This window comes from Micromonas commoda, chromosome 7 (genome assembly GCF_000090985.2).
Source record: "Micromonas commoda chromosome 7, complete sequence".
Lineage (NCBI taxonomy): Eukaryota > Viridiplantae > Chlorophyta > Mamiellophyceae > Mamiellales > Mamiellaceae > Micromonas > Micromonas commoda.
This window is the reverse complement of record NC_013044.1, coordinates 968,766-994,676: the sequence shown is the minus strand read 5'-3', so window position 1 is coordinate 994,676 and position 25,911 is coordinate 968,766. Positions and strand designations below refer to the sequence as shown.

Sequence of the window (25,911 nt, the reverse complement as noted above, 5' to 3'; positions counted from 1 at the left end):
TGCTCGCTCGCGGGGGGGGTGGGAGTTGGTTATTTCTTTTTTCAGTTCCAGTTCGTTCATGACTGCCTGTGGAAAATCGCGGTCGAAGATCTTGATTTTTTCTTCGCCCTCGTCCGCTCCCGACCCGTCTTGAAGGATAATGCGGGCGGTTCCCCGCGCGGCGCGGCAGAGTTAACCGCACGTGAGGGTTCCTTCGCGTCGTACGGGGCAAGCGCCCGCTCGTTCGTCCGCTGAGACCCAGGTGCGTGCCTCGGCCCATGTCACGCGCAGCCGAGATCGCTCGCATTTTGTTGAACTATTTTTCCCGTCCAACTGAAGCGTCACGAAAATATACGCCTAAGATTCCCCGGTCCCAACGCAGGAGTCCAGCGCTCCACAGCACCGCATGGTGTTTAAAGACTTCACCAAGTGAGTTCGTAGGCGGCGAAAATCGTGGCGAGCGAGCTCACGCGCGCGAACCCGGGTCACCGACCCCCGCCCGCCCACCCCTCGCCCTCATTCTCGCGCGAAAAAAAAGCCTTGGCAGATACTGGTGCTGAACCCCGGTGCTGAGCCCCTCCCTTCCCCCCGAACCCATCGCAGGATCTCCGCCGGCGCCGCCGCCGGCGTTTACGCCGAGAAGCAGGGCTACGTCGACACCGGCGTCGCGCATTACTCCTCATTCGCCGCGCAGAACGGCCTCCCCACCCCAGAGATCGTCCTCTCCGCGGTCCCCGACACGAAGGAGGTCTCCGCCGCCGCGGGCTCCCTCCCCACCATGGAGGAGTTCCAGGACCGCGTGGCGCAGGGTCTCGAGTACGCCCGCAAGCTCTTCCAAGATTTCATCCCGTCGGGGCTTCCCTCGGTGCCCTCCCTGCCCGGCGGCGACGTCGAGGCGCCCGCGCCGTCGCCCCCGGCTGCGAAGTCGGACTCCGCGTCCTCCGCGCTTCCCTACCTGGCTTTCCTCGCGGGCGCCGGCACGGGCGCGGCGGTGTACTACTACGGCCCGGACAGGTGCAAGGCGTACGTCGAGAAGTGCGTCGACAGGGTTCACGAACGGGTTCGCGAATCCCTCGCCGCCGCCAAGGCGTGGGCCAATCGGCTCCATCTCGCGACGCGTGTGAACGATTTAATCGCCAACGTTTCGCCGGCGGTGGACGCGGCGAAGGCGACGGTGAATGAGTTTTGCACCAAAACGTTCGTCCCGGCGGTGCGCACGGCGGCGGAGAGGTGCGCGGGGGAGGTCAAGGCTGTGACGGACAAGGTGGGTCCGACGGTGACGCTGGTAGTTGACAGGTGCACCGGGCACGTGGTGGCCATCTCGGAGACTGTGAAGCCTCGGTTCGGGCAGCTGCAGGAGGCGGTCAAGCCGCACCTCATCGCGGTGCAGGTGGCGGTGAAGGACCTCATCGGCGCGCTGCTCGCGCTCGCGCCGAAACCCCCCGCCGGGGACAAGGCCAAGTGATCCTTGGGGGCGAACTCTTCTCGGGGAAACGCTTGGCACCGATGTGTGTGTGGAAAAAAAGAGACGGCGCCTGACCCGTGTACAAGTTCAGAGATGGGGACGCGAGGCGCGTCCGCCGGGGGTGGAGGCGTGAACGATCACCTGCAACAAGTTTCGTTTTACATGGCGTGTATGATATATGTCAAGATCGATTTGATCGCGGTTTGATCACGGGTTTGATCTCGTTCGTCAGTCACCGCGGGTACTCGACGCCCACGGTGACGACGGAGGAGACGTCCCTCACCTCTCTCACCGTCAGCGGCTTTCGTCCCGCCCTCGCCAGACCGACCCGCGCGGACTCCGCGAGCGCCTTCTTACGCATCGCGACGAGAGTCGTCTCCCCCAGCGCAGCACTCACTCCCGGTGACTCGCGCGCGGGTGACTCGTTCGACCAACCGATGTTTTCGTCGACCCACGCGAACCGGACGGTGTGTTTGTTCCATCCTTTTTCCTTCGCCGCCGCGTCGAGGGTGCAGTCCCGCCCTGGGCCCATCGGCTTGTACGCGGAGTCGACGTCGGAGGGGTTCGTCGGAGGGGTTTGTGGGGTGGGCGTGGCGGTGGGGTGATCGGGCGGGCCGTGGGTGAGGCGCGATTTTCTTCGCACGGCTGTGCCGGCGGCGCCCCCCGGAGACGCAGACGCCGGGTTTGGGGTAAACGGGGAGAGCACGACAGCTGTGTCGTCGCGGTCGTCCGCCAGCTGTGGCTTGGCCTCGTCCGCGCGCTCCCGCTGCTTCAGCGCGCTCCTGTACGCGGCACCCGGCGCGGGGGAAGGGGTGAGCCCGGGGTTGGCCGCCTTCGCCTTACCCGCGAGCTTCGCCTTGGTCCTCACGCGCATGAGCTCGTCGCCGAGCTTGTTGCGTTCCACGAGGAGCAACTCCGTCTGCGCGGCGTGCGCGTCTCGCATCGCCGTCGCCTGCTTCAGCTCGGCCGCCATCTTCGCCTTCTCCGTGGCCGCGCGTTTCTTTGTGTCCCTCAGCTCGCGCTTGAGGTCGTCCACGATGCGCTTGCACTCGCGCTGGATCTCCACCTCCTTCTCGCGCGCGGTCGTCGCCCGCATCTCGGCCAGCTCGGCGTCGTTCCGTGCCATGGCGCCCTTCCACTCCTGGTGATCGCGGAGCATCTCCGACATCTGGCGCCGAAGCTCCTCGTTCGCGGCGCGCTCCGATGCGAGATCGGACTGCGCCGTCGCGAGCGACATCGCGGTCGCCCTCAGCGCCGCGACGCACTCGTCCCGCTCCTTCTTCGTCGAATCGAGCTCGCGCTCGAGCGCCTCGCACCGCTCGGTGCGAGACGCGAGCTGGTCGTGGAACTGCCCCATGTAGGAGGTCAGGTCGAACGCCCTCGGGACGCTGGCGGGCGCCGGGACCGGAAAAGACGGAACGTGACGCGGCATGATCGTCGGCGAGACGTGGGGCGCGCGCGCGTCGTCGTCGTCGCTCTTGTGTCGGAACTCCCGACGTGACTTCGCTTCTTTCCCGTGCGTGCGTTTCTCGAGAAAAAATTCAACGGCTTCGTGCTTCCCCCCAAAACTCGGAGCGCCCCGTGGCGCGCGCCGCAGTTCGACGCATCGCGCGCGGGTCACGTCGGGCCCGACGCGAAGACGTCCCCAAACTCGCTCCCGCGCGTCTCGGCGGACGCCTGGCGCCCCCGCCGCGCTCGCGGATCCCCCGCGCGCGCCTCGACCCGCCGGTCCCCCGGCGGGAGCCCGCGTCGCCCCACCAGCCCGAATCGGGCCTGGAGGAACCCCCGCGTCGAGCCAGCGTGGAGGAACTCCCGCATCGAGCCAGCGGGCGGCGTCCGACCCGGAACGATGACCGCGTCAGCCACCGCCGCGCCAGGACCCCCCGCGGACCCCTCCATGCTCGGCAGGCTCGGCGGTTTGCTGATGGGCCTCACCTCCGGGGTGGCCAAGGCGGCCGCGATCGGGTACGTGGGAGTGTGCGCGCTCGCGTTCGCGTTCCAGCGCAAGCTGCAGTACTTCCCGACGACGGAGCATCCCCCGGCGGTCGCCACGTTGCCCCCCGCGTACGGGGACATCGAGGAGTTCACCGTGCGCACCGAGGACGGCGTCACCATCCGCGGGTACCACCTCCCGGTTCCCACGATGAACATCGCGCACACCAAGCACCCGAAGATTCACCTCCTCCAGCTCCACGGCAACGCCGGCTCGCGGTACCACCGCATCCCGTGGGCGCACTACACGAGGGTTCGGCTGGGATGCGCGGTGACCCTGCTGGACTACCGCGGGTACGGCGGGAGCGAGGGTAAGGTGACCGAAGCGGGCATGATCCTCGACGGCAAGGCGGGGATCCAGTGGGCCGCCACTCGCGCCAACGAGACCGGCAGCAAGCTCGTGCTGCACCTTGAATCCATCGGGTCCGCCGCGGGCATCTGCGCGGCGGCGGCGCTGCGGAGGGACGCGCGCGGCGGGGACATCGGCGTGGCGGGGATCGTCGCCGAGGGCGGCCTGTCGTCGTGCATCGAGATTGCCGAGAAGGTGTTCTCGTTCCTTCCGGTGAGGCTGATGATGAAGGACAAGTGGGACGGCGTCTGCGGCGCGGCGGCGTCGCTGGACCCGGCGATGCCGTTCATGTCGATGCACGGCACGAGGGATGAGATCGTGCCGTTTTGGTGCGGCAAGAAGCTGTTCGAGTCGAGCAGCTCGACGAGGAAGGTGCTGAAGGAGTTCAAACGGGGCGGGCACAACAACCTGGCGGACCAGACGGGGTACATCGAGGCCCTCGACGAGTTTTACACGACTGTGGAGTCGCTCTAAATCGTAACATCCGCCCCTTGACGAGTCTCGATGACATCGCTAAGAGTACGATGGGCACTCAGCTGCGCGCGAGGTTCCCCATCCGCCGCCGCGCCTCCGCGAGCCCGAGCCTGTGCACGGCTTCGTCGCGTTCCCTCGTCAAACTCGCCACCTCCTCCCGCTTCGCGTCGTACGCTCGCACCTCGCGCGCCAGCTCCCACTTCAGGTACTCCGCCAGGCTCTCGAGGTCCGCGCGCTTCCGACGAGTGGCCGCCGCGGTTTCTTCCTGCGAACGCGTCGTCGCCAGCTGTGTCGTCGTCGTCGTCGTCGTCTCCTCCTCCTCGACGACGACGGTGAGGTTGGCGGTACCGACGGGAGCCGCGGGCGTCACCACTCCCGAGCGCGCCTCTTTGAGCCCGTGCGATCGACGGAGCTGCTCCCTTCGAAGCTCCCGTACGCGTTCCCTCTCCGCCTCCGCGCCCTTAACGCCCTCACGCTCCAACCGCCTCTCCGTCTCGCGGCGCCTGATCTCGCGGAGCTCCGCCTTGGTCTCGCGCATGATCCGGTCGCGTCTCTCCGCGGCTTCGGCGTCGTCGACGTATTGAACGCCGAAACGGTTTTCGAAACGGTTTTCGTTTTCGTTTTCGTCCGCCGCGTCTCCGTCTGTTTCGTCACCCCTAGCCCCCGCCGCCCCGGCGATGAGTATCCTCCGCGCGCCGCGTTCGATCTCCTCGCTTCGTCGGAGTCGGAGCTCGCGTCGGGCGTCCGCGAGGTTCTGCGACGGCGACCACCTGACCGGCGCGGGCGCGGCGCCGGAACCCTCGTCCCCGTCGCCCTCGAGGTCCTCGTGGTCCGTGTCGTCGTCGTCGTCGTCGTCGTCTGTGTCGTCTGTGTCGTCTGTGTCGTCGCTCTTCACCGGCGTCAGCACTTCGCCGCGCGACTTATTCGCCCAAGCGCTCAATCTGGTGCTCTGGACGCGTCTGGGCGTCGTCGGGACGCCGCTGACGCGATCCTTCACCTCCTCGGCACGCGCTTCCTCGTCGTCCGTCGTCTCGCGCGGCGCCGTCGCCGCGGTCGTCTCGTTCGGCTCTCTCTCGACGATCGAGTCGGCGACTCGTCGGCCGTCATCGCCGTTTTTCATCGACCCCGCCCCGGCTCTCGCCTTGGCGGCCCACCTGTGCAGCCCGGTCGAACGACGCGCGACCCTGGCCGTCGCCGGCCTCGCCCTCAACGCCGTCGCCCGTGACTCCCACCCAAACTCCCGCTCCGTCTCCGTCGCGCCTCCTTCGGTGTCGGTACTGGGCGCGTACCCCGCCAACTGTGACGATCCGTCGAGCGTTCCTCCGGATCCTGGACGATTGGCGCACAGCTGGCGCGTCGCAGCTGCGTGAACGTTCGATCGGAACTCCGGCGCCGACGATCGCACCCCCGCGGACCGCGGCCGTGGACGCCTCCTCACGAAGCCCTCGCGCTCGTTGACGTACTCGTACATGGCCTCGCGCCTGGCCATAGTCGGCGACGGCGACGTTGCCGAGGGTTCGTCGTAGAGGTCCAGGTAGGAAGCGCCCTTCGGGCTGAACGACGTCGGGCTGAACGAGGACGTCTGTCCCCATCTGTCGCCCGCGTACGGCGTTCCCTTGCGTCTGTTCGCGGACGAGGGGCTGGACCGCGACTGGCGCGTCTGCGCCTCGCGCCTGCGGCCGTGCCCGTCGTATTTACGGGATACCGCCGGGCAGTTACGCTGCACCACCGCGTGGCACCATCGCAAAAAGTCGTTGCACGCCGAGAAGCTCGATGCGCCTCCCTTGGCGATGGCCTCGACGTCCAAGGGCGCGTCCTCGACCACACGGAGCCGCTGTAAGGTCTGTCGCACTACCCTGAGGTTACGCTCGCGGTCGTCTCTGGTCCTCGGGTGGAAGTTGAGCCTGTGCAGGGGCACGCTCGCGCCCGGCCATATCGCGTCGAGTATCTGCAGGTGCGCGATGCCGTCGTTGACGTCGGTGATCTGGCCGTAGTCGGTCTGAACCGTCTGGTTGAGCCAGTGCAGCAGGTCCCTCTGCGCCACGGCCATCAGCTCGTGGCGGCTGATGGACGTCACCACGTTCGGTAGATCGTCGTCGTCCATGCCTGCGCCTCCACGACTGACGTCGCTCGGGTGCCCAATTTCAAACAAATGTTGACTCACAGCACCGACTGGCGGAGTCCGAGGAAAAAACCTCCTCGGCCAATCGGACGTCTCGGCGGGCACTTCGTCGCGCGCCGACACGCGCGCAGACAAAGCTCGAGAGAGGTTCCGAGCGGCCCGGGACCTTGATTTGTCTCCACCTCTCCCTCATCCGAACGAAACGACCCACGATGTCCTTCTGTGATAGGTGCGGGTCGCTGTACAAGGTGGAGGAGGCGTCCGGGGCGGCGGCGGCGATTGCGGTGGAAGGGCTGGTGGCGCGATGCACGGGGTGCAACCGGTGCGAGAACGTGCGAGCCGCGTTTGACAAGGGCATCAGGGAGAGCTTCAGCACCAGCGACACGTTCCTGTTCAAGTACGGCATCGAACCCATGAACCCCGACGGCAGCAAGTTCGGCGCCGTCAAGGACGTGACGAGGGAGAGGGCGGTGGTGGATGAGAAGTGCCCCAAGTGCTCGCACAAGGGGCTCAACTTCTACACCATGCAGCTGCGATCGGTCGATGAGGGTCAGACGGTGTTCTACGAGTGTCCCAAGTGCGGGCACACGTTCTCGCAGAACAACTAGGCCCAGCGAGCGGCGGACCTCCGAGGCTGCCCTCGCCATCATTCAGCGTAGCAATAGATATAGGCGAATAAAATAAAAAAATTCTCAACCAACTCGCTCACTTCGAGCTCGAGCTCGAGTTCATCCTGCTCCGACCATCCGCGGTGTTACTCGACGACGCGCTCCCGCGTCTAGAACCGAACGACGACGCCGCCGCCGCCCCGCCCCCGCCCCCGCCGTCCTCGCCGTCCGTCGAGCGCCTTCGAAGCCAGCCGTCCGCCTCGAGCGTGAGCGCCGGCGGGAGCGGCGCGTCTGTTCGAGCGTCCATCAGGATGCGAAACGGCGGCGAGTCACCGAGGAGACCGCCCGCGGCGCCGTGGCGTATCCCGTGCTTCTCGACCATACCCCGGAACCTCGCGCGCGTCGTCGCCCGCTCTTTCGAGCGCTCCTCCGGGGTTTTACCCTCGCCCGCGTGAGCGCCGGGCGGGGGCGGCGTGGCACCATCGACAAACCCTGCGCGGTTCTTCGCGCCGGCGGGTTCAACTTCGTCGAGTTCCCTCTCGAGCAGCGCCTGGTAGTGCATCCTGTTGTTCACGAGCCTCGCGAGCGTGGTGGACGTCTCGGGGAACAGCCGGCCGAACACGGCATACAGCGGCGCGACGACAAACTCGATGAAGTTGATCTGCGACATCGCCAGATTGACGGTGGCCGAGTCCATCATGGGCGAGACGGTCATCCCGAGCTCGCGCTCGGCGTCGCCCTGCTCGAAAAACTCCTTGACGACCCGATAGGACCACTTGCCGTAGTTGTCGAGGGGCTTGACCGGGTTGCTGATGTCCGCGGCGTGCAGGATGACGTTGAGCAGGAACTGACGGTCCTCCTCCTTCTTGTATATGCAGTCCACCATGATACCCCGCTTCACCCGGCGGGTGTTCGCGGCGATGCCCTCGCTGTGAAGCTCGTAGAACACCTCCATCTGGGACACCATCTTGAAGTGGTGGGACATGTCGGTGTGAAGAACGGTCGCGATGATGATGCGACGGACCTCGCGGTAGAGGGAGTCGTCGAGAGCGGCGAAGATATTCGCCTCGTCGTTGGCGCCCGGCTCGGGGAAGGCACCCGGGGCTGCTTCGATACCACTCTTATCTGACGACACGCACACGGAGGGACTGGATCGTCGCGTGTCCCTCGCGTTTCCGATGTGCGTGTCGCTCCTCGGCAGCGCGCCGGGTTTGGGGCGACGGGTCGCCACGGCGGCGTGCCGGGTCTGCCGCGTCGCGATGAGGTCGTACAGGAACGCGATGTGGGAGTTTTCCAGAACGCTGCTGTCGTTGTACAGGGTCGCGAGCCTGTCTTTGGTGTTGACGAGGAAGGCGTTGTTCACGCCGGGATGGTCCAGATCGTGCGACAGCGCCGCGACCAGTAGGGCGAACTTCTCCACGTGCGTGACGTGTGTGCGGGGTTCGGTTATGGTCACGTATCGGTACACGGTGTGCGTCACGTCCACGGCGTGACGGAAGTTATGGTACGGGTTGTCGTTGTATCCCGTCTCTATCCGCGCGACGAAGTTCCACAGCGCGAGGGGGGTGCAAAAACCCTCCGCGGCGGCGGCGTCAGAGTCCACGCTGTTGTGCGCAGGGGTCTCGCAATCCACGCGGAGCAGCCCGAGAGACCCGAACATCAAGAGCACGTGCGCGCGGATCTCCTCGGAGGTCATCGCCAGCGAATCGAAGTCCCAGGTGTTGATCAGGTCGCGGTCGACGTCCGGGAGGTCAATCGCGAGTTCCTCCGCGGCGGCGAGCGCCGCGGCGGCGTTGAGAGCGCGCGCGCGAGAGCGCTGCCGCTTCTGTCGCATCTGCAGCTCGGGTCCCGCGGGAATCCTCGTGAACTCGTCTTCGTCGTCCGTTTCGTCGGTGACGTCGGAGTGGTTGGAGAGACGCTTCGAAGCCGCCGCCGCCTCGAGGGCGACGGCGTGGACGGAGATGCCCCGCGGCGGGCTCGTCGGCTTGTCCACCGGCGACGGGGCTCCGGCCTCGGGGTCGCCACTCGCGAGGTACTTGGTCGAGGGATCCGCCATGCCCACCATGGTCTTGAAGCTGAGGCTCCTCTTCACCGCCGGGCGCGTCGGCGTGGTTCCCGCGCTTCCGCTCTTCTTGCGAATCGCGGATGGCGAGGGTATCTCGATGCCGAGGCTCTTACGCTTCTCCGGGTCCGCCGGTCGGCCCGGGGCGGTAGGCTTGGTGTTGACCGTCCCCCCGGCTCCCTTCATGTCGGTGAGCCAGGCCCGGGTGTTGTCGTCGACGTTCTCGTCGTTCAGGTACTCGTTGAACACGTGGCTGCCCTGCGCGCCCGATCCGGCGACGTGGGTTAACAACCGGGACATCTTCTCTATCGTGGCCTCGAAGTGGGTCATGGAGTCGACGTCGTCGTCGGACGACGAGTCGTCAAAATTGAGCGATTGTCTCTTCTTGCCGGATTCCAAGACGCCCATGATTCGGTCCATGTTGCGCCGAATGTTGGCAAACACGCGCGTCAGGGGGTCCACCACGAGCCTGTTCGTGACACGCGTCAACAGCGCGCTGACGAGGACGAGCTCGAAGACGACGAATAGCGTCAGGCCGATGTTGAGGAACGCGGTCCACCTGTTAACCAGCCGGATATCCAGCTCTGTCACCACGCACGCTCCGCCGGTGTTGTTAACGTCCCCGCCGCAGTCGCCGCTGGCCAGCACGAGGTGGTCGGAGCTCCGACCGGACCGCGGAAAGGTGCCGGACCAGTCCCACGTGCGGTTACCGAACGTGAGCGCCACGGGTTTCCGCTCGGACCCGGCGAAGAAATCAAAGAATCCGCTCGCGACGGATTCGGTGATTTTGGAATCGCCGACGCCGACGACGTCCGCCACGGCGGTGATGGAATCGTGGTACGCCGCGGGTATGGTGTCGCTGTCGTTCCACGCGAGCAAAGGCGCGGCGAAGACGGTGAGGATGACGATCACGGCGACGTTTTTGGAGACGGCGTCCCGCAGGTCCCGAGCCATGCGACTGGATGACATCGCGTCGCCGCCCCTCTCGTCCCTCTCCTTGGAGGACCCCTTCGTGTACCTCCTCTCCGCGTTTTCCGCGTGCGGCCGGAACAGCCGGAACGACCTGAACTTGCGCACGCACTGAATCACCGCCGCCAGGTCTTTCCCAGCGCGTGCGCCGTACTTGGCGGCCCTGGCGGCTCGAAGCGTGGCGCCCATGCCCACCGTCGAGGTTCCGTCGAGCCATCCCCCTGAGAGCCACGCCACGTCGGCGACGATGGCGACGGTGCCCGCGAGGTCCATCCAGAAGAAGAAGGACCACGCGTAGTTATCCCGGCACGTCGTGTTGGCGAGAAACTCGGCGGTTATGACGACAAGGCACGCGCACATGACGATCGCGATTGGAACGTCGGCTTCGTCCGGCGCCGAGACGCACGCGGCGACGTCGGCGAGGAAGAGCGCGAGGAGTATGGCGAGGAAGAGGAGGCGCTGCGATGGGGCGGCGTCGATGACGGCGATGACGTCGCGGCGAACGCGGTCGGTGACGCACCACCACCGCGGAAACGCGCGCGCGGATCCCCGGCGGGATCGGCTCGGGGAGTGCGCGATGGATCTGCCGCCGACGCTCGACGCCCCGAGCGATCGCTGCGAGAGGAGCTTGGGGCGCGGGGACGCGGAGCCGAGCGCGGGGTACTTGCCCGGGGTGAGACTTTTCCCCGCGGATTGCAGCAGGCGCATCTGGGTCCCGACGCCCATCTGTCTGGGCGGCGTCCTGGGCTCGCCCGCGGGCTGCGGGTCCACCCTGACGGTCACGAGCGTTTCCTCGGCATCATCGTCGCGGTCGTCGCGTCGCATGGCGCGGGATGCGGGCGCGCGCGGGCGCGCGCGGGCGGCGGTCCGGGGGACCCGACGTGAACGCGATGCGCGATACGGCCGGACGGTTCCTCGGGCGCGGTGCGCTTCGCGTGTGGCGCGCGTCGGGGTCGGCCGGGAGCCCAACCAAAAGCGTCCGAGAAGACAAAACGACGCTTCATCGGAAAACTAAACGCTTTTCATCGGAAAATGAGAGGATGTCACACCCGACGGCTAAGGGTCTACGGGTGTTTCGGCAGGATCTCGAGAGCCACCTTCTGCACGCCGGGGTACTCCTCCCCGGTCCACACCACCTCCAAGCTGTCGTCCCGCCGCCGCCGCATCACCTGCCACGGCCCGGGGTAGCACCTGAACAGCACCGCCGGGTTGCTCCCCTTGAAGTTGTGGATGAAGTAAATCTGCTCAAACACCTTGACGAACTCGCGCAGCGGCGCCATCTCGCCGGCGTTCCAGAACGGCGGGTAGTAGTTTGTCCTGGTCCGTTCCAGCTCGCCGTTGCACACGACGATCGGCCTCGCCCCAGTGCCGCGCCCCAACTCGCCCTCGTACAGCTCACGCGTGCACGTGAGCTCGCTGACATTGGACACCGGGTACGCGACGACGAAAGCCGTGTCATTTGCCTTGGCTTTGTTCCACGTGCTCACCCGTTTGTTCAGCACCTTGTCCAGGCCGGACACGGACAGGAACGAGGGGGACTCGAGAAAGTCCACCGGGCCCGGCCAGTTGTTCGGCGCGAACCACGCGCGCGTCTCGGAGTTTGAGGGAGCGCGGACGCCGTCTGGGCTCGCGTTTGTGCCGGTTCTCGCGAGCTTGGCCTCGATGGGATCGGGGAAGAACACGCGCGTGGTCTTCGCCGTCTTGTTGCGCTCGAACTGCGCGCATATCCCGCGGAGGTGCTGCACCGTCAGGTTGGACTCCATGTTTCCCTCAACGTCCCCAGGCGCCGTCTCCAAGCCGCCTGGCGGGAACTGGATCTCCATGAGCCCCAAGCCGTCGTCGAGGCCATGTTGCAGGGCCTTCTGGCACTGGCTCACCATCTGCGCGTAGTCCTTCGGGAACGGCGTGAGCGCGCCGCCCGCCTTTAGGGATGATTTGGACGACGTTCCCTCGTCGGCTCCGCGCCGCGCCGGCTGGCCCAGGCCCTTCCAGAACCTCGCCACCTGCGCGTCCCCCCTGCGCGACGCCGATGGCCGAGCGACGACGCATCGACTGGCGGGGTCGCGCGGTGGCGTGGACGACGGAGAGCCGCGCGCGCGCGAAGGATCCGGGCCGCGGCGGGCGGGCGCGACGTGTCGCGCGACGGACGATGCCGATGCGACGAGGGCGGACATCTGCGCCGTGGTTCGGTCGGGAGGTGGCTCCGAGCTTCCGTGTGAGAGAGTCCTATTGGCCAGCTGGCAGAGAAGATCGCGCAGCGGGAGGCATCGGAGAAAAAAATTGCAACCGACCCAGACACGGGGCGCAGCCCGCCTAATGACTCAAAAAGTCTATAAAGTCGGCCGGACACCCTCGCCGGCGGTTACTCAAGCCAATCGATCCGCGCCGCGCCACTCATCGACGCGCCCGCGCGACGTGACGAAAGCCCGCATCGCGAGCGACATTCAACGCTCGCCTCGTACGAAGCGAACCCCGCCTCGAACGTGCGTCCACTCACCCGCCCGGCGCTCGGCACGTGCTCCCGCGATCCCGCCTCGGCCGTTCCGAGCCGTCCAGCCCCCGCGGCCCCGTTCCGACGGACCCCTGACCGACGTCGTTCCCACCTTTTCCCGCAGGTTATCCGCCTTAAACGAGACACCGAACGTTCGAAATGAACTCCGATAACGTCCCCCTCCTCGGTACGCGCCCGTCCATCGCTCCGCGACCCCGCACGCTCCGCGTCCCCCCCGCGCCTGAAACACCCCTCGGAAAAATCTCCCCCGTCGAATCTCGCCCCGCCGAGGCTGCCTCACTGACGACGACGCGCCTTCCCACGATCTTTCCCACACGCACAGGCGGCGCGCCCATCGACTCCGGCCGTAAGTTCACGACTCACATCGTGTCCATCGCCCTCGGCGTCCTCCTCTTCTTCTCCGCCCTGCTCAACGTGGCGCAGTACCAGCACGGCCAATCGCCGATGGCGCGCGCCGCCCTCGGCGACGGCCGCTACGCCATGCACGCCGTCTTCACCCTCGAGAAACCCTCGAAGCACGGCAAGTGCGCCGAGGAGCTGGTGCACATGTGCGTCGACTCGCGCTCCGCCACGCTCGCGGCCCCCAGCAGCCTGGGCGCCGCGGCCAGCGTCAGGGATTGGGAGGTTCGCGGTAACCGCGCGCACCTCGGGTGGACCGCGCCGGGCGTCATGCACGGCGTGCTCTCGCTCGTGCATCCCACGCACGGGAAGTGCGCCGAGGAGCAGGGGCTGGTGCGCATGTGCGTGGACAAGAGGTCCGCGGCGCTCGCCACCACGAATTGAGCGGAATCGAGCGCCGCTCGCTCGTTGTATAGTCCACACGCCGTGTAATAAAGTCGAGTCCTTATTCATGTGATTTTGGGTTTAGGGTTTAGGGTATAGGAGCCCAATTGGTATTTCGTCCGCGCAACCTGACTGTTTGCGCACCCGGGAATCGATTTCGGAGAGGGGACATCGCGATCAAGCCATCGGCTTCACGTTTGTCGTGCCGTTGTCCCTTTCCCTTGTCCCTCTCGTCCGACGGGTTGATCACAGTGTCCGGGCAGCGGAGCAGCGCCTGGAGTGATCGGTAGCGAGGAGTAACCGAAACTCGTGATGGTACGATATGCGCGACGCCCTTGCCGCGCGCCCGTCTCGCCTCGCGCGACCCCGCGCGTCCGTTTTCCGGATCCAACCCGCCAGGGCCGCGGAAAAAGGAAAACTGAAACAGAGCGAGAGCTGACATCGACCCCGACCCGTTCCCCCCCTTGCGCAGGTTGTCCTCGCGGCTTCCGTGGTGACCAAGGGCGGCAAAGGTGAGTTCATCGACCCGAGACGTCGCCTACGCACGCGAACCCTGGTTCAGTCGCTCGCGTCGCGGTGTCATCGCGCGCGGACGGCATCGATCCGGCGAAGATTTTTCCGGCCATTTACCCTATTTTCGCACACGCGCTGACCGCGTCGCCTCCTCCCCGCCCATCCGTCCGCAGCCCTGGTGTCGCGCCAGTACGTCCCGATGACGCGAATTCGCATCGAGGGCCTGCTCGCCGCTTTCCCCAAGCTCGTCAGCACGGGCACCCAGCACACGTACGTCGAGACCGAGAACGTCCGGTACGTGTACACCCCCATGGAGCAGGGACAGCTGTACCTCCTCCTCGTCACCAACAAGGCGTCCAACATCCTCGAGGACCTCGACATCCTGCGACTCCTCGGCAAGGTCCTCCCCGAGTACACGCAGCAGCAAACCGACGAGGAGGGCATCAGCCGCGCCGCCTTCGATCTCATCTTCGCCTTCGACGAGGTCATCGCGCTCGGCCACAAGGAGAACGTCACCATGTCGCAGGTGCGAACCTTCACAGAGATGGAGTCGCACGAGGAGAAGCTCCACAAGATGATCATACAGTCCAAGATCAACGACACCAAGGACGTGATGAAGCGCAAAGCGTTGGAGATTGACAAATCCAAGATCGACAAGGGCGCCGGAGGATCCCGGTACGGGCGCATGGACGGCATGGGCGGCGTCGGCGTCTCCGGCATGGGCGGCGGCGGCATGGGCGGCGGCGGCTTGGGCGGCGGTTCCGGCTACGACGACGACCGCTACGGCATGGGCGGCAGGTCCGGCGGGTACGAGGATGAGCTCGGCAACAGGGTCGGCGGGTTCGGCGGCGCCGGCATGTCCCGCTCCAAGGCGGAGGAGGCGATCAAATCGCAGGCTGGTCCCACGCGAGGGCTCAAGCTCGGCGGCGCAAAGGGCGGAACCAACACCAACAAGTTCCTGGCGTCGCTCGCCGCGGAGGGCGAGGACGTCGCGATGTCCATGGAGAGCTTAGCCATAAACCCCAAACCCGGCGGCGGCGTGCCCGCGGTGGCCCAGGACGGCGTCTCTCTCAAGATTGAGGAGAAGCTCAACGTCACCCTGAAGAAGGATGGCGGGATTGAGGGGATGGAGGTGCAGGGGACGATGATGCTCGAGATTCGCGGCGGCGAGGAGGACGCCTTCATCCGCGTCGGCGTCGCGACCGGCGCCAACGAGGGGTTCCAGTTCAAGACCCACCCCAACATCGACAAGCAGCTGCACGCCGAGCAGGGCATCCTCGGCCTCAAGGATCCCAACCGGCCCTTCCCGATGGGCTCCCCGCTCGGCGTCCTCAAGTGGCGGTACCAGACCCGCGACGAGAGGGCGGTGCCCCTCGCGATCAACTGCTGGCCGTCCGTCTCCGGCGGGGAATCGTTCGTCTCCATCGAGTACGAGGCGTCCGACCGCATGGACCTTCACAACGTCGTCATCTCCATCCCGCTCCCGCCCCTGCGCGATCCACCCCAGGTGAACCAGGTGGACGGGGACTTCAACTACGACGGGCGTCGCAACGTGCTTCGATGGGAGATCCAGATGATCGACCGGAGCAACAGGAACGGGAGCATGGAGTTTGTCGTGCCCGCCACGGACGGCGGCAACTTCTTCCCGATCAGCGTCGACTTCACGTCCAAGCAGACGCTGTGCGACGTGCGCGTGGCCGAGGTCACGAGGACCACGGATGGGTCCAGCGTGAAGCACTTCGGGGAGTCAACCGTCGTGTGCGAATCGTACCAGGTCGTGTGAAAAAATTGAAATGACAATCAACAGAGGGGTTCATCCCATCACACCCGCCGCCTTTTGTTACCCACCCCGCAGTTCCGCTCGATCGCCAGCCGCAGCAACCCGAGCTCGGCGTCGCGGAGCGCCCTCGCCGCGTCCAACCCCACCGCTCCGCCGCCCGCGGGGACGGCGCCGCGGACCGAACCCCCGTCGTCGCTCCCTCTTGGAATCGCACCGCTCTCCTCCCCTTTCCCTTTCCCTTTCCCGACGTACATCGCCGCGCGTCGCTCCAAGATGGTTCGGAGCGACGCCTGCACGTCCGGTGACTCCGTCGTCGGGTCGTCCTCCTCGTCCTCGCCCCTGTGCGCCCTGCCCAACACCGCCAACAGCGCCTCCTCGATCGTCCCGTCCGGTTCAATCTCAAAGTACGCGTCATCCGCGACGTCCACGCCGAGCTCAGCCGCCGCGTCGCGAACCTTCGTTCCCCCCACCACGTCCTCGACGAGCGCGACGTCGACACACACGTTGGTGTACGCGTTGTGGTGCTCGCAGAAGCCGTATTTGTGAAGCAGCGAGGCGTTGTTCTGTTGGCCGAAGGTGTTGAAGAGCTCGTCGCCTTTTTCGGCGCACGCGCACGCGTGGATGACGAGCGACCCCGTCGGCGGCTCGATGGGACCCGCGTCCTCCTCCTCGTTCTCCTCATTCTCCTCGTTCTCCTCTTCGGATTCCTCCTCTTCGGATTCCTCCTCTTCGGATTCCTCCTCTTCGGATTCATCTTCTTCCTCATCGTCCTCGTCGTCGTCGTCTGCGCCGAGGACGTGGACGTGTTCCCCGTCCGTCTTGTGGTTGAACATGTCCGCCCACGGCACCAACGCCTCGCCGCACTCCTCGCCTATGTAAAACGCCCTGGACGCGGCCAAGCTCGCCGCCTCCATGTACGCCTCGAGCGTGTGTTTACCCGGCGGGAAGGCGACCGGGTGCGTGACGCAGAGCCCGTCGACGACGTTTTCGTTGAAATCCAGACGCATCGACTCGGCGTCCTCGGTGACGTGCCTCAGGAGGTCGGTGCCTCGCAGGTGTTCCAGCTGGGCGGAGGTCCAGAACATGGGCAGCGTGCGCTCGCCGCGCGCGGGAAGCACCGCGAAGTATCCCGCCCACCTGGACCCTTCCCCGAGAGACCTCTCGTGCATGATGGCGATGTTCAGCGCCAAGCCGCCGCCCAGCCTCGCCTCCCTGAGTGTCTCCGCGACGGAGCACGTGCGCGCGCTGAGGCACGCCGCCTTTGGGATCGCCGTGACGACCGGCGTGTCCATCGCCAGGTTCCGCTTGGCGTACACGGCGTAGTGGTACCTGTCGATGCCCATGGTGCCGTCGGCGTGCGTCGTGATGTCCACAGCCTGCGTTCCGCGTCGGGTGGCGGATGAGAGTTAGTTGCGGGAGTTCTCGAGGGACTCGGGGCGCGCGGGTCGGGATCGGTAGAGCGCGATGGTCTAACCTGCTCATCGTAAGTCACGCCCTCGGCGCGACACCACTCGTGGAACCTCCGGAGCGCCGCCTCGCCAGCCTCCGTCATGGTGGCGGTGGGCGCGCGCTTTCACTTTTGCGTCGCTTTTTCCCCAGCCGTCCGTCTTTTGGTCGTCAGGCTGCACAGCAGGTCGGGTTGAACTGGAGGATATCGATCGCTCGGCGGCCACACCTTAGAACGCATTGACCATGCCGCTCATCTTCGATTCGCTCAACCTTATGTTCCTCGGGGCCGTCGCCGTCTTCGCCGGCGGCATCGTCAAGGCCAACCCGGACCTGACCAAGCCCCACCCGGACTCGGCGTACGGCAAGTGGCAGGCGAAGAAGCGGGAGAAGGTGAGCCACGAGCAATCGTCCGCGGGTGCCTCCGCATCGCTCCGCTCGAGCGCGAGCTGACGATGTCGTCCGACGCGCGGCGAGGGACGCGCGATCGATCCCGCCGTGTCCGTGTGCCCGGCTGACGATGCCGCCCGCGCGCGTCTCGCGCCGCGACCCGAGCTACGTCGCCGAGGCCTGTCGTCCGCCCCTGACCGTCCACCGCTGACTGGCGTATCCTCCCTATCCATTCCCCCGCAGGCTGCCATCGCGGCTGCCGAGGCGGACAAGGCGAAGAAGGTGCGCGCTCCATCCTGATATCCGCTGATACCCGCCGCTCACGAGGACGCGTCCCGAAGAGTCGCGGCGCCTCGACCGATCCCCCGCGTGCACCGCGTCGACCGGCTGACCCCCGACCCCGCATCGATTTTCGCAGGGCAAGGGCAAGAAGTAATAGACTTCCAGTGGGAAGGAAGGGAGTGGGGGGAGGCTGGCCACATTATTAGCACGGGCCCGCAAAGTTGTGATACGCAAACGCGCGTTTAGATCGTCGCCATCGTCGTTCGTCTCGACCCTACGTTGTATTAAAGCCGAAGCGTTTGCGGCTAACCCGCGCCTTCAACACTGCGTCGGAGCCGCGCATGTGTGTCGCGCCCTGCGACTACTTTGCGCAAAACTCCCTTCGCAGAACACCCTCGTTGCTCCTCGCGTTCGCGCTCCTCGTTTGCGCGCACGTGAAAGCCTTCACCGATCACATGGTTAGGTCCATGATCGCGGACACGATGTCTCCGTCGTTCGCCTTGAGCGCGTTGACCGCCTTGCCGCGGGACACACCCGCCTGGGTCATGACGAGCTCGATGTCCTTGGGCTCGACGCCAGTCTCGTCGATCTCACCCTCATCCTCCTCCTCGGCGGCGGCGGCGGAGGGCGCCTCGACGGCGGGCATGTCGGACTTGAAAGCCTCCGCGGCGGCAGCCTGGGACGCGGCGGAGAGGTCCTCGATCTTCGCCTCGCCGAAGATGACGTGAGTGTCGGAGTTGGGGGACTTGAACACGTCGGGCTTGGAGATGACGAAGAGGATGTTCTTGTTCTTCTTGATGGTCACGCGCTGAACGCCGGGGACGGGCTTCATGCCGAGCTTCTGCATGGCCTTGCGGGACTTCTTCTCGCTGCGGCTCTGCTTGGGCTTGCCGTCTGCGGGGAAGGAACGGGACGGGGAAACGCGGGTCAGTCCGCGGCCGCGGGGACGCGAGCGGGATGGGGAAACCCTCCGTGGGAGAGGACCCTAGAACCTGGTGTTTTTTGGTGCGCGCGCGGGTGATTGGTCGACGCGTGCGTTCGCGTCGTGAAAGGGGAACGTTGACTCACCCTCGCCATCCTCATCGTCGGAGACCTCCTCGTCGGACTCGACGTCGTCCTCAACGTCCTGCGAAACGCGCGAAAAGGGGAAGCGGGGTCAGCTCGGTGCACCTCGTCCAGGCCCCCCTGTGGACTGGCGTAAAAACCCTAAAGAGCAAAAAATGGCCGCTCGCGCTCCGGAAACGGCGACGCAGTGGGACTCGATGCGCGCGTCGGCGCTCACCTCGACGGTGGGCTCGTGCTCCTTGGTGTCAGCCATGTTGAAAGAGGTTGGAAGTTCTAAGGGTCGTCCTGCGACGCGCTCCAGAAAGGGCGAGAAGGCTGGGATCCGCGAGCTGAAGAGGTTGGCACAGCGAGGCGTTGGCGAGCACATCGGACTTTTCGCAGCCGCACATGCAAACAGTCGGATGGAACCGCAATTATCATAAACCTTGGTAATTAACCGTGAATTTCCAACCATGTTCGCTGTGACTAACACTTAAATCCCAACCAAAAGGTCACGACTCGCATTTTCACGGCGAGTGGCGAAGACGAAGCCCAGGTGGGCGACGAGAGTTAACCATCCGTCAGCTTCGCCGACTGGGCCCAACAAGTCGGCGACTCTCCAACTACTCTCAACTACTCCCAACTACGCCCCGAGACGAGCCCCCCGTCCGCCGCTCTTCCTCGCCGGCCCGTCTTCCTCCACCTTGTCCACGAGCACTCTGAAACCCGCCGGCGTGGTGTACTGCCGCTGCAGCGCGCTCCTCTCCCAGTCCTCCAAGCTGACGTGCGTGCCGTGCGCCGCATGGTCCGTCAGCGTCTCGAGCTCCTCGTCGTCGTAATCCGCCGCCACCGGGTACTCCGGGTCCTCCTCCAGGTTGACCTCGACCAGGTCGCCAGCCTTGCGCAGCAGCGCGGCGCAGTCGGGGGAGAGGTGTCGAAGCGTCACCACCTTGCCGCAGTTTCGAAACTTATCCGCGACGTCGTCGATCGCGACCAAGGCGCTACTGTCCCACACCTTCGACGAGGCGAAGTCGAGAACCACGCGATCGTTTCCCTCCATCCTCGGGTCGAGCTGCTCGAGGAAGGAGCCCACCGATCCGAAGAAGAGCGGGCCCGATATCTCGTACACCGTCCTGTGCTCGATCGAGTCCGTCTTGATCGGGACGGAGGTTTTCCTCGCCTCGATTCGCTGCGAACTCTTGTACGCGTACCCCAGGGCACTCAGCACCACCCCCGAGAACACCGCCACGGCGAGGTTGGTGACGACGGTGACCCCGGTGACCAACACCAACACCGTGGCGTCCGTCTTTGGTATCTTTCGGATCCGCGCGAACGAGGTCCAATCGAAGATGTCCAGGACCAAACAGAGCATCGTACCGGCGAGCGCGGCGATCGGCACGCGCTCGATGAACCCCGCGCCGAACGTGACGTACGACGCGATGGCCATCGCGCACGTCAAACCGGAGACCCGAGTGCGACCCCCGGCCTGAACGTTGATCATCGACTGGCCGATCATCGCGCACCCGCCCATGGCGCCGAAGAATCCGTTCACCAGGTTCGCGGCGCCCTGCGCGATGCACTCCTTGTGGGTGCTGGTGCGACGCTCGGTGATGTCGTCGACGAGCTGCTGGGTCAGCAGCGTCTCGATCAGTCCAACCGCCGCGACGGACGCGGCGAATGGGAAAATCGTAGCCCACGTCTCAAACTCGACGGGAACGTTTGGGATGTGAAAGGCCGGAAGGGAGCCCGCGACCGCCGCGACGTCCCCGACGGTCTTTGTCGCGATACCCGCCACCTGGACGAGGGTCCCGACGGACGCGATGGCCAGCAACGGCGCGGGTATCTGCTTTGGGACGAAGGACAGGTTGGGTATGAGCTTGATGAGCGCCATCGTCAAAGCCGTGAGCGCGACTTGCGTGTACAGCGCGACGTCGGCGAGACCCGCGAAGGAGTTGATCTGCGCGGAGCCGATGACGATGGCGAGACCGTTTACGAACCCGATCATGCACGGCTGCGGCACGAGTCGGATGAACTTTCCCAGGCGCAGCGCGCCGGCGACGGCCTGGATGGCTCCGGCGAGCGCGACGGCGGCGAAGAGGTACTCGGGTCCGTGCGACGCGACGAGCGGGGCGAAGACCACGGCGGTGGCTCCCGCGGCGCCGGAGATGACGCCGGGTTGCGCGCCGAGTACCGCGGTGCACAAGCCCATGAGCGCCGCGGCGTGTAGGCCCACGATGGGAGACACCCCGGCGACGAACGTGAACGCCAACGACTCTGGCACCATGGCGAGCGAGACGGTGATCCCGGCGAGGACCTGCGTCAGCACCGACGGGCCGGGAGAGGTCTCCCTCTGCGAGGCATCAGGGGCGGGTATGGCCATCGCGGCGGCGAGGTCGTGCGCGGCCCTCGCATCGACGCGCCGTCGATGACAACGCGCGCCCCCGACGATGGCCGGCGTGCCCGACGTATCGAACGCCGCTCGGACGGTCGGCGCGGGCGAGCCCGGCCACCTACGCGGTGCGCGGAACGCGCGTCGCTCGCTGCTCGCATCGCGCGTCCACCTCCGCACCATCGACGCGGCGCCCGCGATCGAGGGCGACGAGCGCACCGAAGCCCGCATCACGGCCGCGTCGCTTCGAAGTGCCGTCCGCGTCAGCGGTTTGCCAGCCTGTCAGGTCCGAGAAAAATAACATTTGCACCGCGCGGAGGGTGCATGCGCGCGAGGGGAGAGGCGGATCCTCCCGCTCGGTGCCGAACCGCGCTCGGTTCGCCGGTCCTTTCCGTCCTCGTCCTCCTCGTCCTCGCCGCCCGGCGCCCTGAGCGTCGCGCCGGCGACATGCCGTCGGTGTACGGGCGAAAGTACGTCTGGCTCATCGAGGACGCGGAGGGTCAATCGCACGACCGCGAGGGAACCAGCGACGCGCGGCGCGTGATGTTCCGCGAGTTGATCGAAACGGAGCACGGGGAGAAGAAGGCGGGCGATCACCTGACCTGGGGCGAGGTCATCGACCTGTGGATCGACGATCGCGACTTCAGGGCGGCGTGGATGGCGTCGTTCGAAGACTTTCGCGACGTCAACTGGGGTACCGGCGACTACTACTGGGAATGCGCGCCGGTCAAGAGCGCGTCGCTGGGCGCCAGGTACGAGCACGTCGTCAAGGATAAGGGCGCGCGTCGGGGCGGCGCCGCGGACGAGGGCGCGTTCGCGGAACACTTCGACGCCGCGAGGAACGCCGGCAAGATCGTCGCAACCTTTCGTAACCTCGGCGGCGACGCGAAGCTCGTGTCGCCGCTGCCGGACGCGTTGAACCACCGGCGACGCGGCAGATGCATGCACGACTTCGTCTCCGGCTGGGGCGGCTTCGAGGGCGGCTTCGAGGGCGACGATAGGGACGAAAGGGTGGTGCACGAGACGATTCGCGCTGTGGGAGCCGAGGTGAAATCGATCCTCCTGTCGGGCACGTCGGAGGACCCCGTCTGGGTGTCGACCAACGGCGACGGCGTCGCCTGGCTGCACGTTCGCATCGATGAGAGGCCGAAGTACTACGCGTACGCGCCGTACAGGAAGTTTCTGGAGGAAGGGTACGACGAGGCGGTGAACAAGGAGACGAGGTCGAAATTGTCTAACTTTTAGCTAGGTAATAATGTTAGGTAGCTCTACTTAAGTAGCCTGAGAGGATATTTTATCAGCGAGTGTCATCGTTTAGAGAGCTAAAGTGGGTAGCCTATAACTACGTCGCATCAATCACGGCGCGATACCCCTGGGCGACCCCGGCGGAAGGCTCCCATCACCCTTCCCCGCGCGTCCGCGGCTGGTGAAAAAAAGGCACGAGCCCATCATCGCGACGCACATCGTCAGGAAACTCGGCTCGCTCGCGTTGCCCGCGAAGGCGAGGCACCCCATCACCAACACGTTCAGCGGCACCCTAAACACCGACGTCATCGTCGCCCGCAGGTAGTTCGGCACGAGCTCCGCGCGCGTGACCGCCATGGCCGGCCAGTACAGCCCGAGACCAAACTCAAACGCGCAAAAACAGAGCAGCGTGAACGAGTAAGACTCGACCAGCAGCGGCGCCGCGAAGACCAGCGTGGACCCCAGGAAAACCGCGCGCAGGATCGTCGCGGCGGGGACCCTGTCGCCTATGATCATGTACAGCTGCGACCCCGCCATCTTGCACGCCATGAACAGCGAGAACACCAAGCCGTGGGGCACCGCGCTCGCCTCCCCCCCCGGGTCACCCGACGATTCCGCCCCCCCGCTAAACCCTCCCCCGCCGCTCGACCCGGCGAGCATCCTCGGACCGCGCCGCTCCAGCGCGGGGGTCCACACGAACACGAACACGTGCAGCGCGGCCTCGTACAGCGAGTTGGTCACGCCGAGGCTCAGGAGCTCGGGCTTGGCGAGGACCATCGCCGCCGCGCGAAGTATGCCCCGCTCGGGAGCCTCCCCCCCATCAAAGCTTTGGCCGCCCCCGCCTCTCTCCCCGCCTTCGCCTCCGTCGTCGCCCGTCCTCGAGGTCCGCCCGATCCCCCTCTCCGCGTCACCCGCCCCTTGGACGTTCCTGCCGCCACCCCCGGTTGGACGTTCCTCCCACCACAGCTTATACGCGCCCAGCGCGCAAAGGAAGAGCACCCCGGCGCCCACGTCGAACGCCGGCGTGTACTTGTTCCTCGGGAACAGCAGCGTGCTCGGCTCCCGCGAATCGACGTTTGGCCCGCCGCCGACGGGACCGCTCTCGTAGTCCGCGGCGAGCGTGGCCACGTTGGCCACGTCGTCCCAGCCCCCGCCGACGACGTCGGTTCGCGTCCCACCGGCTCCGCTCCCGGGTCCTTTCCCGAACGTCACGGGGTGTACGAAGTCCACCACGAGGTTGCCGACGACCCCGGCGGCGACGGCGCTGCAGGCGTTGAAGAACGTCGCGGTGGAGAAGAGTCCGACGAGGTACCGGCGGTCCAGCCGCAGCCTGTCCGCCTCCGTGATGGCCCACGACTCGAACGAGCTGAACAGCAGCGAGTACGCGACTCCGGACGCGACGCGGCTGGCGAGGAGGATGACGAGGTTGGACGATCGCATGAGGAGGCAGGCGATCCCGTAGGCGGTGCCGTAGAGGATGACGAACCTCCTGTAGCCGTATCGGTCCCCGAGCGAGCTGACGTACGTACCTACGGACGCGGACGCGAAGTAACCCAGCACGAATATGTACCCGATGCTCGCCATGTCGTACCCGTGCTCGCTGTACAGGGCGTAGAGGTAGGCGCCCTGGATCCAATCGCCGAACGTGCCGAGGGTGTACACGACGTTGTAACGCCTGCGCAGGCGTCGAAAGGTGGCGTGCTGTTGGTCGCCGGATCCCCTATCGGAGCCGTACGCGCGCTGCCCGCGGGTGGTGGTGAAGCCGTGCATGACGACGCACGCGGCGCAGACCAGCCCGAGCGACCACAGCTCCGGTCCCCAGGGCTGCGGCCCGCCCGAGGATGAGGATGAGACGCCCGCGTCGCGCGCACCGACGCGAGTCGCGAAGCCCGCATCGTCCCCGAAGGGAGATCCGTCGTCCGATGCAAACTCAGGCATCGACCCCCCACCGCTCTTCCGGCGCACTCCTCTCGCGGCCCCCACCCGCGACCGCGGGATTGATTCGATCGCCCAATCAATCGGCGGTTCGAGCGTCAACCCCGAACGTGCCGAAAGCGGAGCTTGACCGACGCTCAACCTGCTCCTGACGAGTGACGCCGGCGGGTCGCAACGGGCCGCGACGCGACGGATGCGGAGGCGTGGACGGCGCGCGAGGAACGGTGACGTTCGGAACTGCTACTATCGCTTTCGGTGGGGTGTGCCGGGGGGATGGGGAGGAGGCGAGGGCGCGGAGTGAGGCTCGCGGGTTTGTCGATGAGACCAGAGGCCCCTTCTTATAACAAAATGGTTGCACGAGGACGCCAATCACCGGAAAAACCTACGGTGTTGACACGCAGGGAAAACTCATGACGAACTCGCGACTAAACTCTCAGCACGAGGCTGGGAATTTAGTAGAAGCCGAAGCCGGAGGCGGCGTTGGTGAGCACGTTGGCGTGGACGGGGTCCGCGACGTGCGCCTGCCAGTTGGCGATGGGGCCCTCCTGGGTGGCGAGACCCTGCATGATGCAGCCGAGCCACGCGAACATGGAGAGGCGGCAGTGCTTGAGCTCCTTGATCTTGAGCTCCTCGAGGTCACCGGACTCGGCGAGGCCGAGGGGGTCGAAGCGGCCACCGGGGGACACGTCACCGACGGTGAGCTCGTCGAAGACGGGGTCGGAGAGGCCGGTGCGGTAAGCCTCGGCGAGGCCGACGAGGACGACCTCGATGGCGAGGACGGCCCAGAAGGAGGGGTAGCCGGAGCCCTCGGGGGCGAGGGGAGCGACGGCGCCGGGGAACTTGTCCGCGACGGCGGTGCAGTCGTCGGGGGTGCAGAGGGTACCGGCGGTGAACCAGGGGATGCCGGTGCCGTTCTCGGCGGCCCAGGCACCGGTCACGCCGAGCATCGCCCAGCGGCCGTGGATGACCTCACGCTCGGCGTTCTTCTCGGAGCCGAAGGGGATGATGGGGGACTCGCCGCCACCGGGGTAGGTGCCGAACTCGGGGTAGATGTCGGCCTTGATGACCTTGGACACAGACTTGGCCTGAAGAGAAGGGGCGGGGAGAGGGAGGCACCGATCAGTCTCGGTTTTTGGAAACTGCGTATCCAAAGCGTATCGGAAACATCCGCTGTTATCCCGGAAGGAGGATCGGCCCGCATGTCGCGCGCTGAGACGCGACGTCGCCGTATCCTCCGGGATGACGGCACGGGACTGGTGCAGAAGACGTGCACGAATCGATTTTGGGCGGCGCGCGCGGTTTCATATCCCGCGCGCGCCGCGATTCCGTCGTCGATCGCGCGTCAACCCATCCCGCCCAGCCCCGGCGAGGATTGTTTCCCCGAAAGCGCCCCGGGTACGGCGCGCGGCGTCCGCGTCGACGCTAATACGCACCTGGATCTTGGTCGCCTTGAGGGCCGCGACGGAGCCGGTGAAGGAGGAGGCAATGCAGGCCATTTTTGTTGTTGGTTTCTTTGTTGTAAAGAAGGGGAAGTGTGCGGGAATGGCGCCTCTGCACCGCGCAACGCTCGTT

At 66.1% G+C, this 25,911-nt stretch overlaps 16 protein-coding genes across 16 annotated transcripts; 7 read left to right on the top strand and 9 right to left on the bottom strand.

Annotated features, from left to right (window-relative positions):
* Window positions 1-196: 196 nt before the first annotated feature.
* MICPUN_51064 (predicted protein) lies at window positions 197-1,648 on the top strand. Its single transcript, XM_002503970.1, has 3 exons — window positions 197-241; window positions 362-408; window positions 583-1,648. Exons 2-3 carry the CDS (start codon window positions 386-388, stop codon window positions 1,442-1,444), a joined length of 885 nt encoding a protein of 294 aa, XP_002504016.1. The 5' UTR covers window positions 197-241; window positions 362-385; the 3' UTR covers window positions 1,445-1,648.
* Window positions 1,649-1,676: 28 nt separating this feature from the next.
* On the bottom strand, window positions 1,677-2,876 carry MICPUN_101567 (predicted protein; the record flags this gene model as incomplete). The annotated part of the gene is made up of 1 exon (XM_002503625.1): window positions 1,677-2,876. One exon carries the CDS (start codon window positions 2,874-2,876, stop codon window positions 1,677-1,679), a length of 1,200 nt encoding a protein of 399 aa, XP_002503671.1.
* A 417-nt stretch (window positions 2,877-3,293) lies between these two features.
* MICPUN_51063 (predicted protein) lies at window positions 3,294-4,282 on the top strand (the record flags this gene model as incomplete). Its single annotated transcript, XM_002503969.1, has 1 exon — window positions 3,294-4,282. One exon carries the CDS (start codon window positions 3,294-3,296, stop codon window positions 4,257-4,259), a length of 966 nt encoding a protein of 321 aa, XP_002504015.1. The 3' UTR covers window positions 4,260-4,282.
* A 35-nt stretch (window positions 4,283-4,317) lies between these two features.
* On the bottom strand, window positions 4,318-6,363 carry MICPUN_60214 (predicted protein; the record flags this gene model as incomplete). The annotated part of the gene is made up of 1 exon (XM_002503624.1): window positions 4,318-6,363. One exon carries the CDS (start codon window positions 6,361-6,363, stop codon window positions 4,318-4,320), a length of 2,046 nt encoding a protein of 681 aa, XP_002503670.1.
* A 230-nt stretch (window positions 6,364-6,593) lies between these two features.
* On the top strand, window positions 6,594-6,989 carry MICPUN_60213 (predicted protein; the record flags this gene model as incomplete). Its single annotated transcript, XM_002503968.1, has 1 exon — window positions 6,594-6,989. One exon carries the CDS (start codon window positions 6,594-6,596, stop codon window positions 6,987-6,989), a length of 396 nt encoding a protein of 131 aa, XP_002504014.1.
* A 97-nt stretch (window positions 6,990-7,086) lies between these two features.
* Window positions 7,087-10,845, bottom strand: MICPUN_60212 (predicted protein; the record flags this gene model as incomplete). Its single annotated transcript, XM_002503623.1, has 1 exon — window positions 7,087-10,845. The coding sequence occupies one exon, from the start codon at window positions 10,843-10,845 to the stop codon at window positions 7,087-7,089; it is 3,759 nt and encodes a 1,252-aa protein (XP_002503669.1).
* A 181-nt stretch (window positions 10,846-11,026) lies between these two features.
* MICPUN_108663 (predicted protein) lies at window positions 11,027-12,203 on the bottom strand. Its single transcript, XM_002503622.1, has one exon. The coding sequence runs from the start codon at window positions 12,192-12,194 to the stop codon at window positions 11,085-11,087; it is 1,110 nt and encodes a 369-aa protein (XP_002503668.1). The 5' UTR covers window positions 12,195-12,203; the 3' UTR covers window positions 11,027-11,084.
* A 467-nt stretch (window positions 12,204-12,670) lies between these two features.
* MICPUN_51059 (predicted protein) lies at window positions 12,671-13,382 on the top strand (the record flags this gene model as incomplete). The annotated part of the gene is made up of 1 exon (XM_002503967.1): window positions 12,671-13,382. The coding sequence occupies one exon, from the start codon at window positions 12,671-12,673 to the stop codon at window positions 13,313-13,315; it is 645 nt and encodes a 214-aa protein (XP_002504013.1). The 3' UTR covers window positions 13,316-13,382.
* Window positions 13,383-13,627: 245 nt separating this feature from the next.
* Window positions 13,628-15,648, top strand: MICPUN_60209 (predicted protein; the record flags this gene model as incomplete). Its single annotated transcript, XM_002503966.1, has 3 exons — window positions 13,628-13,630; window positions 13,788-13,827; window positions 14,002-15,648. 3 exons carry the CDS (start codon window positions 13,628-13,630, stop codon window positions 15,609-15,611), a joined length of 1,653 nt encoding a protein of 550 aa, XP_002504012.1. The 3' UTR covers window positions 15,612-15,648.
* Window positions 15,649-15,668: 20 nt separating this feature from the next.
* On the bottom strand, window positions 15,669-16,951 carry MICPUN_60208 (set domain protein; the record flags this gene model as incomplete). The annotated part of the gene is made up of 2 exons (XM_002503621.1): window positions 15,669-15,715; window positions 15,793-16,951. 2 exons carry the CDS (start codon window positions 16,949-16,951, stop codon window positions 15,669-15,671), a joined length of 1,206 nt encoding a protein of 401 aa, XP_002503667.1.
* Window positions 16,952-17,300: 349 nt separating this feature from the next.
* On the top strand, window positions 17,301-17,880 carry MICPUN_60207 (predicted protein; the record flags this gene model as incomplete). Its single annotated transcript, XM_002503965.1, has 3 exons — window positions 17,301-17,447; window positions 17,688-17,726; window positions 17,863-17,880. 3 exons carry the CDS (start codon window positions 17,301-17,303, stop codon window positions 17,878-17,880), a joined length of 204 nt encoding a protein of 67 aa, XP_002504011.1.
* Window positions 17,881-17,976: 96 nt separating this feature from the next.
* On the bottom strand, window positions 17,977-19,075 carry MICPUN_94750 (nascent polypeptide-associated complex subunit alpha-like protein). Its single transcript, XM_002503620.1, has 3 exons — window positions 19,009-19,075; window positions 18,795-18,852; window positions 17,977-18,620 (listed from the first exon to the last, which is right to left on the bottom strand). Exons 1-3 carry the CDS (start codon window positions 19,042-19,044, stop codon window positions 18,178-18,180), a joined length of 537 nt encoding a protein of 178 aa, XP_002503666.1. The 5' UTR covers window positions 19,045-19,075; the 3' UTR covers window positions 17,977-18,177.
* Window positions 19,076-19,206: 131 nt separating this feature from the next.
* On the bottom strand, window positions 19,207-21,084 carry MICPUN_104898 (sulfate permease family). Its single transcript, XM_002503619.1, has one exon. It carries the CDS (start codon window positions 21,052-21,054, stop codon window positions 19,414-19,416), a length of 1,641 nt encoding a protein of 546 aa, XP_002503665.1. The 5' UTR covers window positions 21,055-21,084; the 3' UTR covers window positions 19,207-19,413.
* A 396-nt stretch (window positions 21,085-21,480) lies between these two features.
* On the top strand, window positions 21,481-22,433 carry MICPUN_108657 (hypothetical protein). Its single transcript, XM_002503964.1, has one exon. The coding sequence runs from the start codon at window positions 21,607-21,609 to the stop codon at window positions 22,402-22,404; it is 798 nt and encodes a 265-aa protein (XP_002504010.1). The 5' UTR covers window positions 21,481-21,606; the 3' UTR covers window positions 22,405-22,433.
* An 82-nt stretch (window positions 22,434-22,515) lies between these two features.
* MICPUN_83429 (major facilitator superfamily) lies at window positions 22,516-24,174 on the bottom strand (the record flags this gene model as incomplete). Its single annotated transcript, XM_002503618.1, has 4 exons — window positions 22,516-22,987; window positions 23,054-23,214; window positions 23,329-23,463; window positions 23,650-24,174. The coding sequence occupies 4 exons, from the start codon at window positions 24,172-24,174 to the stop codon at window positions 22,516-22,518; spliced, it is 1,293 nt and encodes a 430-aa protein (XP_002503664.1).
* Window positions 24,175-24,646: 472 nt separating this feature from the next.
* MICPUN_104895 (prasinophyte specific chlorophyll a/b-binding protein, chloroplast precursor) lies at window positions 24,647-25,880 on the bottom strand. The gene is made up of 2 exons (XM_002503617.1): window positions 25,773-25,880; window positions 24,647-25,424 (listed from the first exon to the last, which is right to left on the bottom strand). The coding sequence occupies exons 1-2, from the start codon at window positions 25,833-25,835 to the stop codon at window positions 24,792-24,794; spliced, it is 696 nt and encodes a 231-aa protein (XP_002503663.1). The 5' UTR covers window positions 25,836-25,880; the 3' UTR covers window positions 24,647-24,791.
* Between the last annotated feature and the right edge of the window lie 31 nt (window positions 25,881-25,911).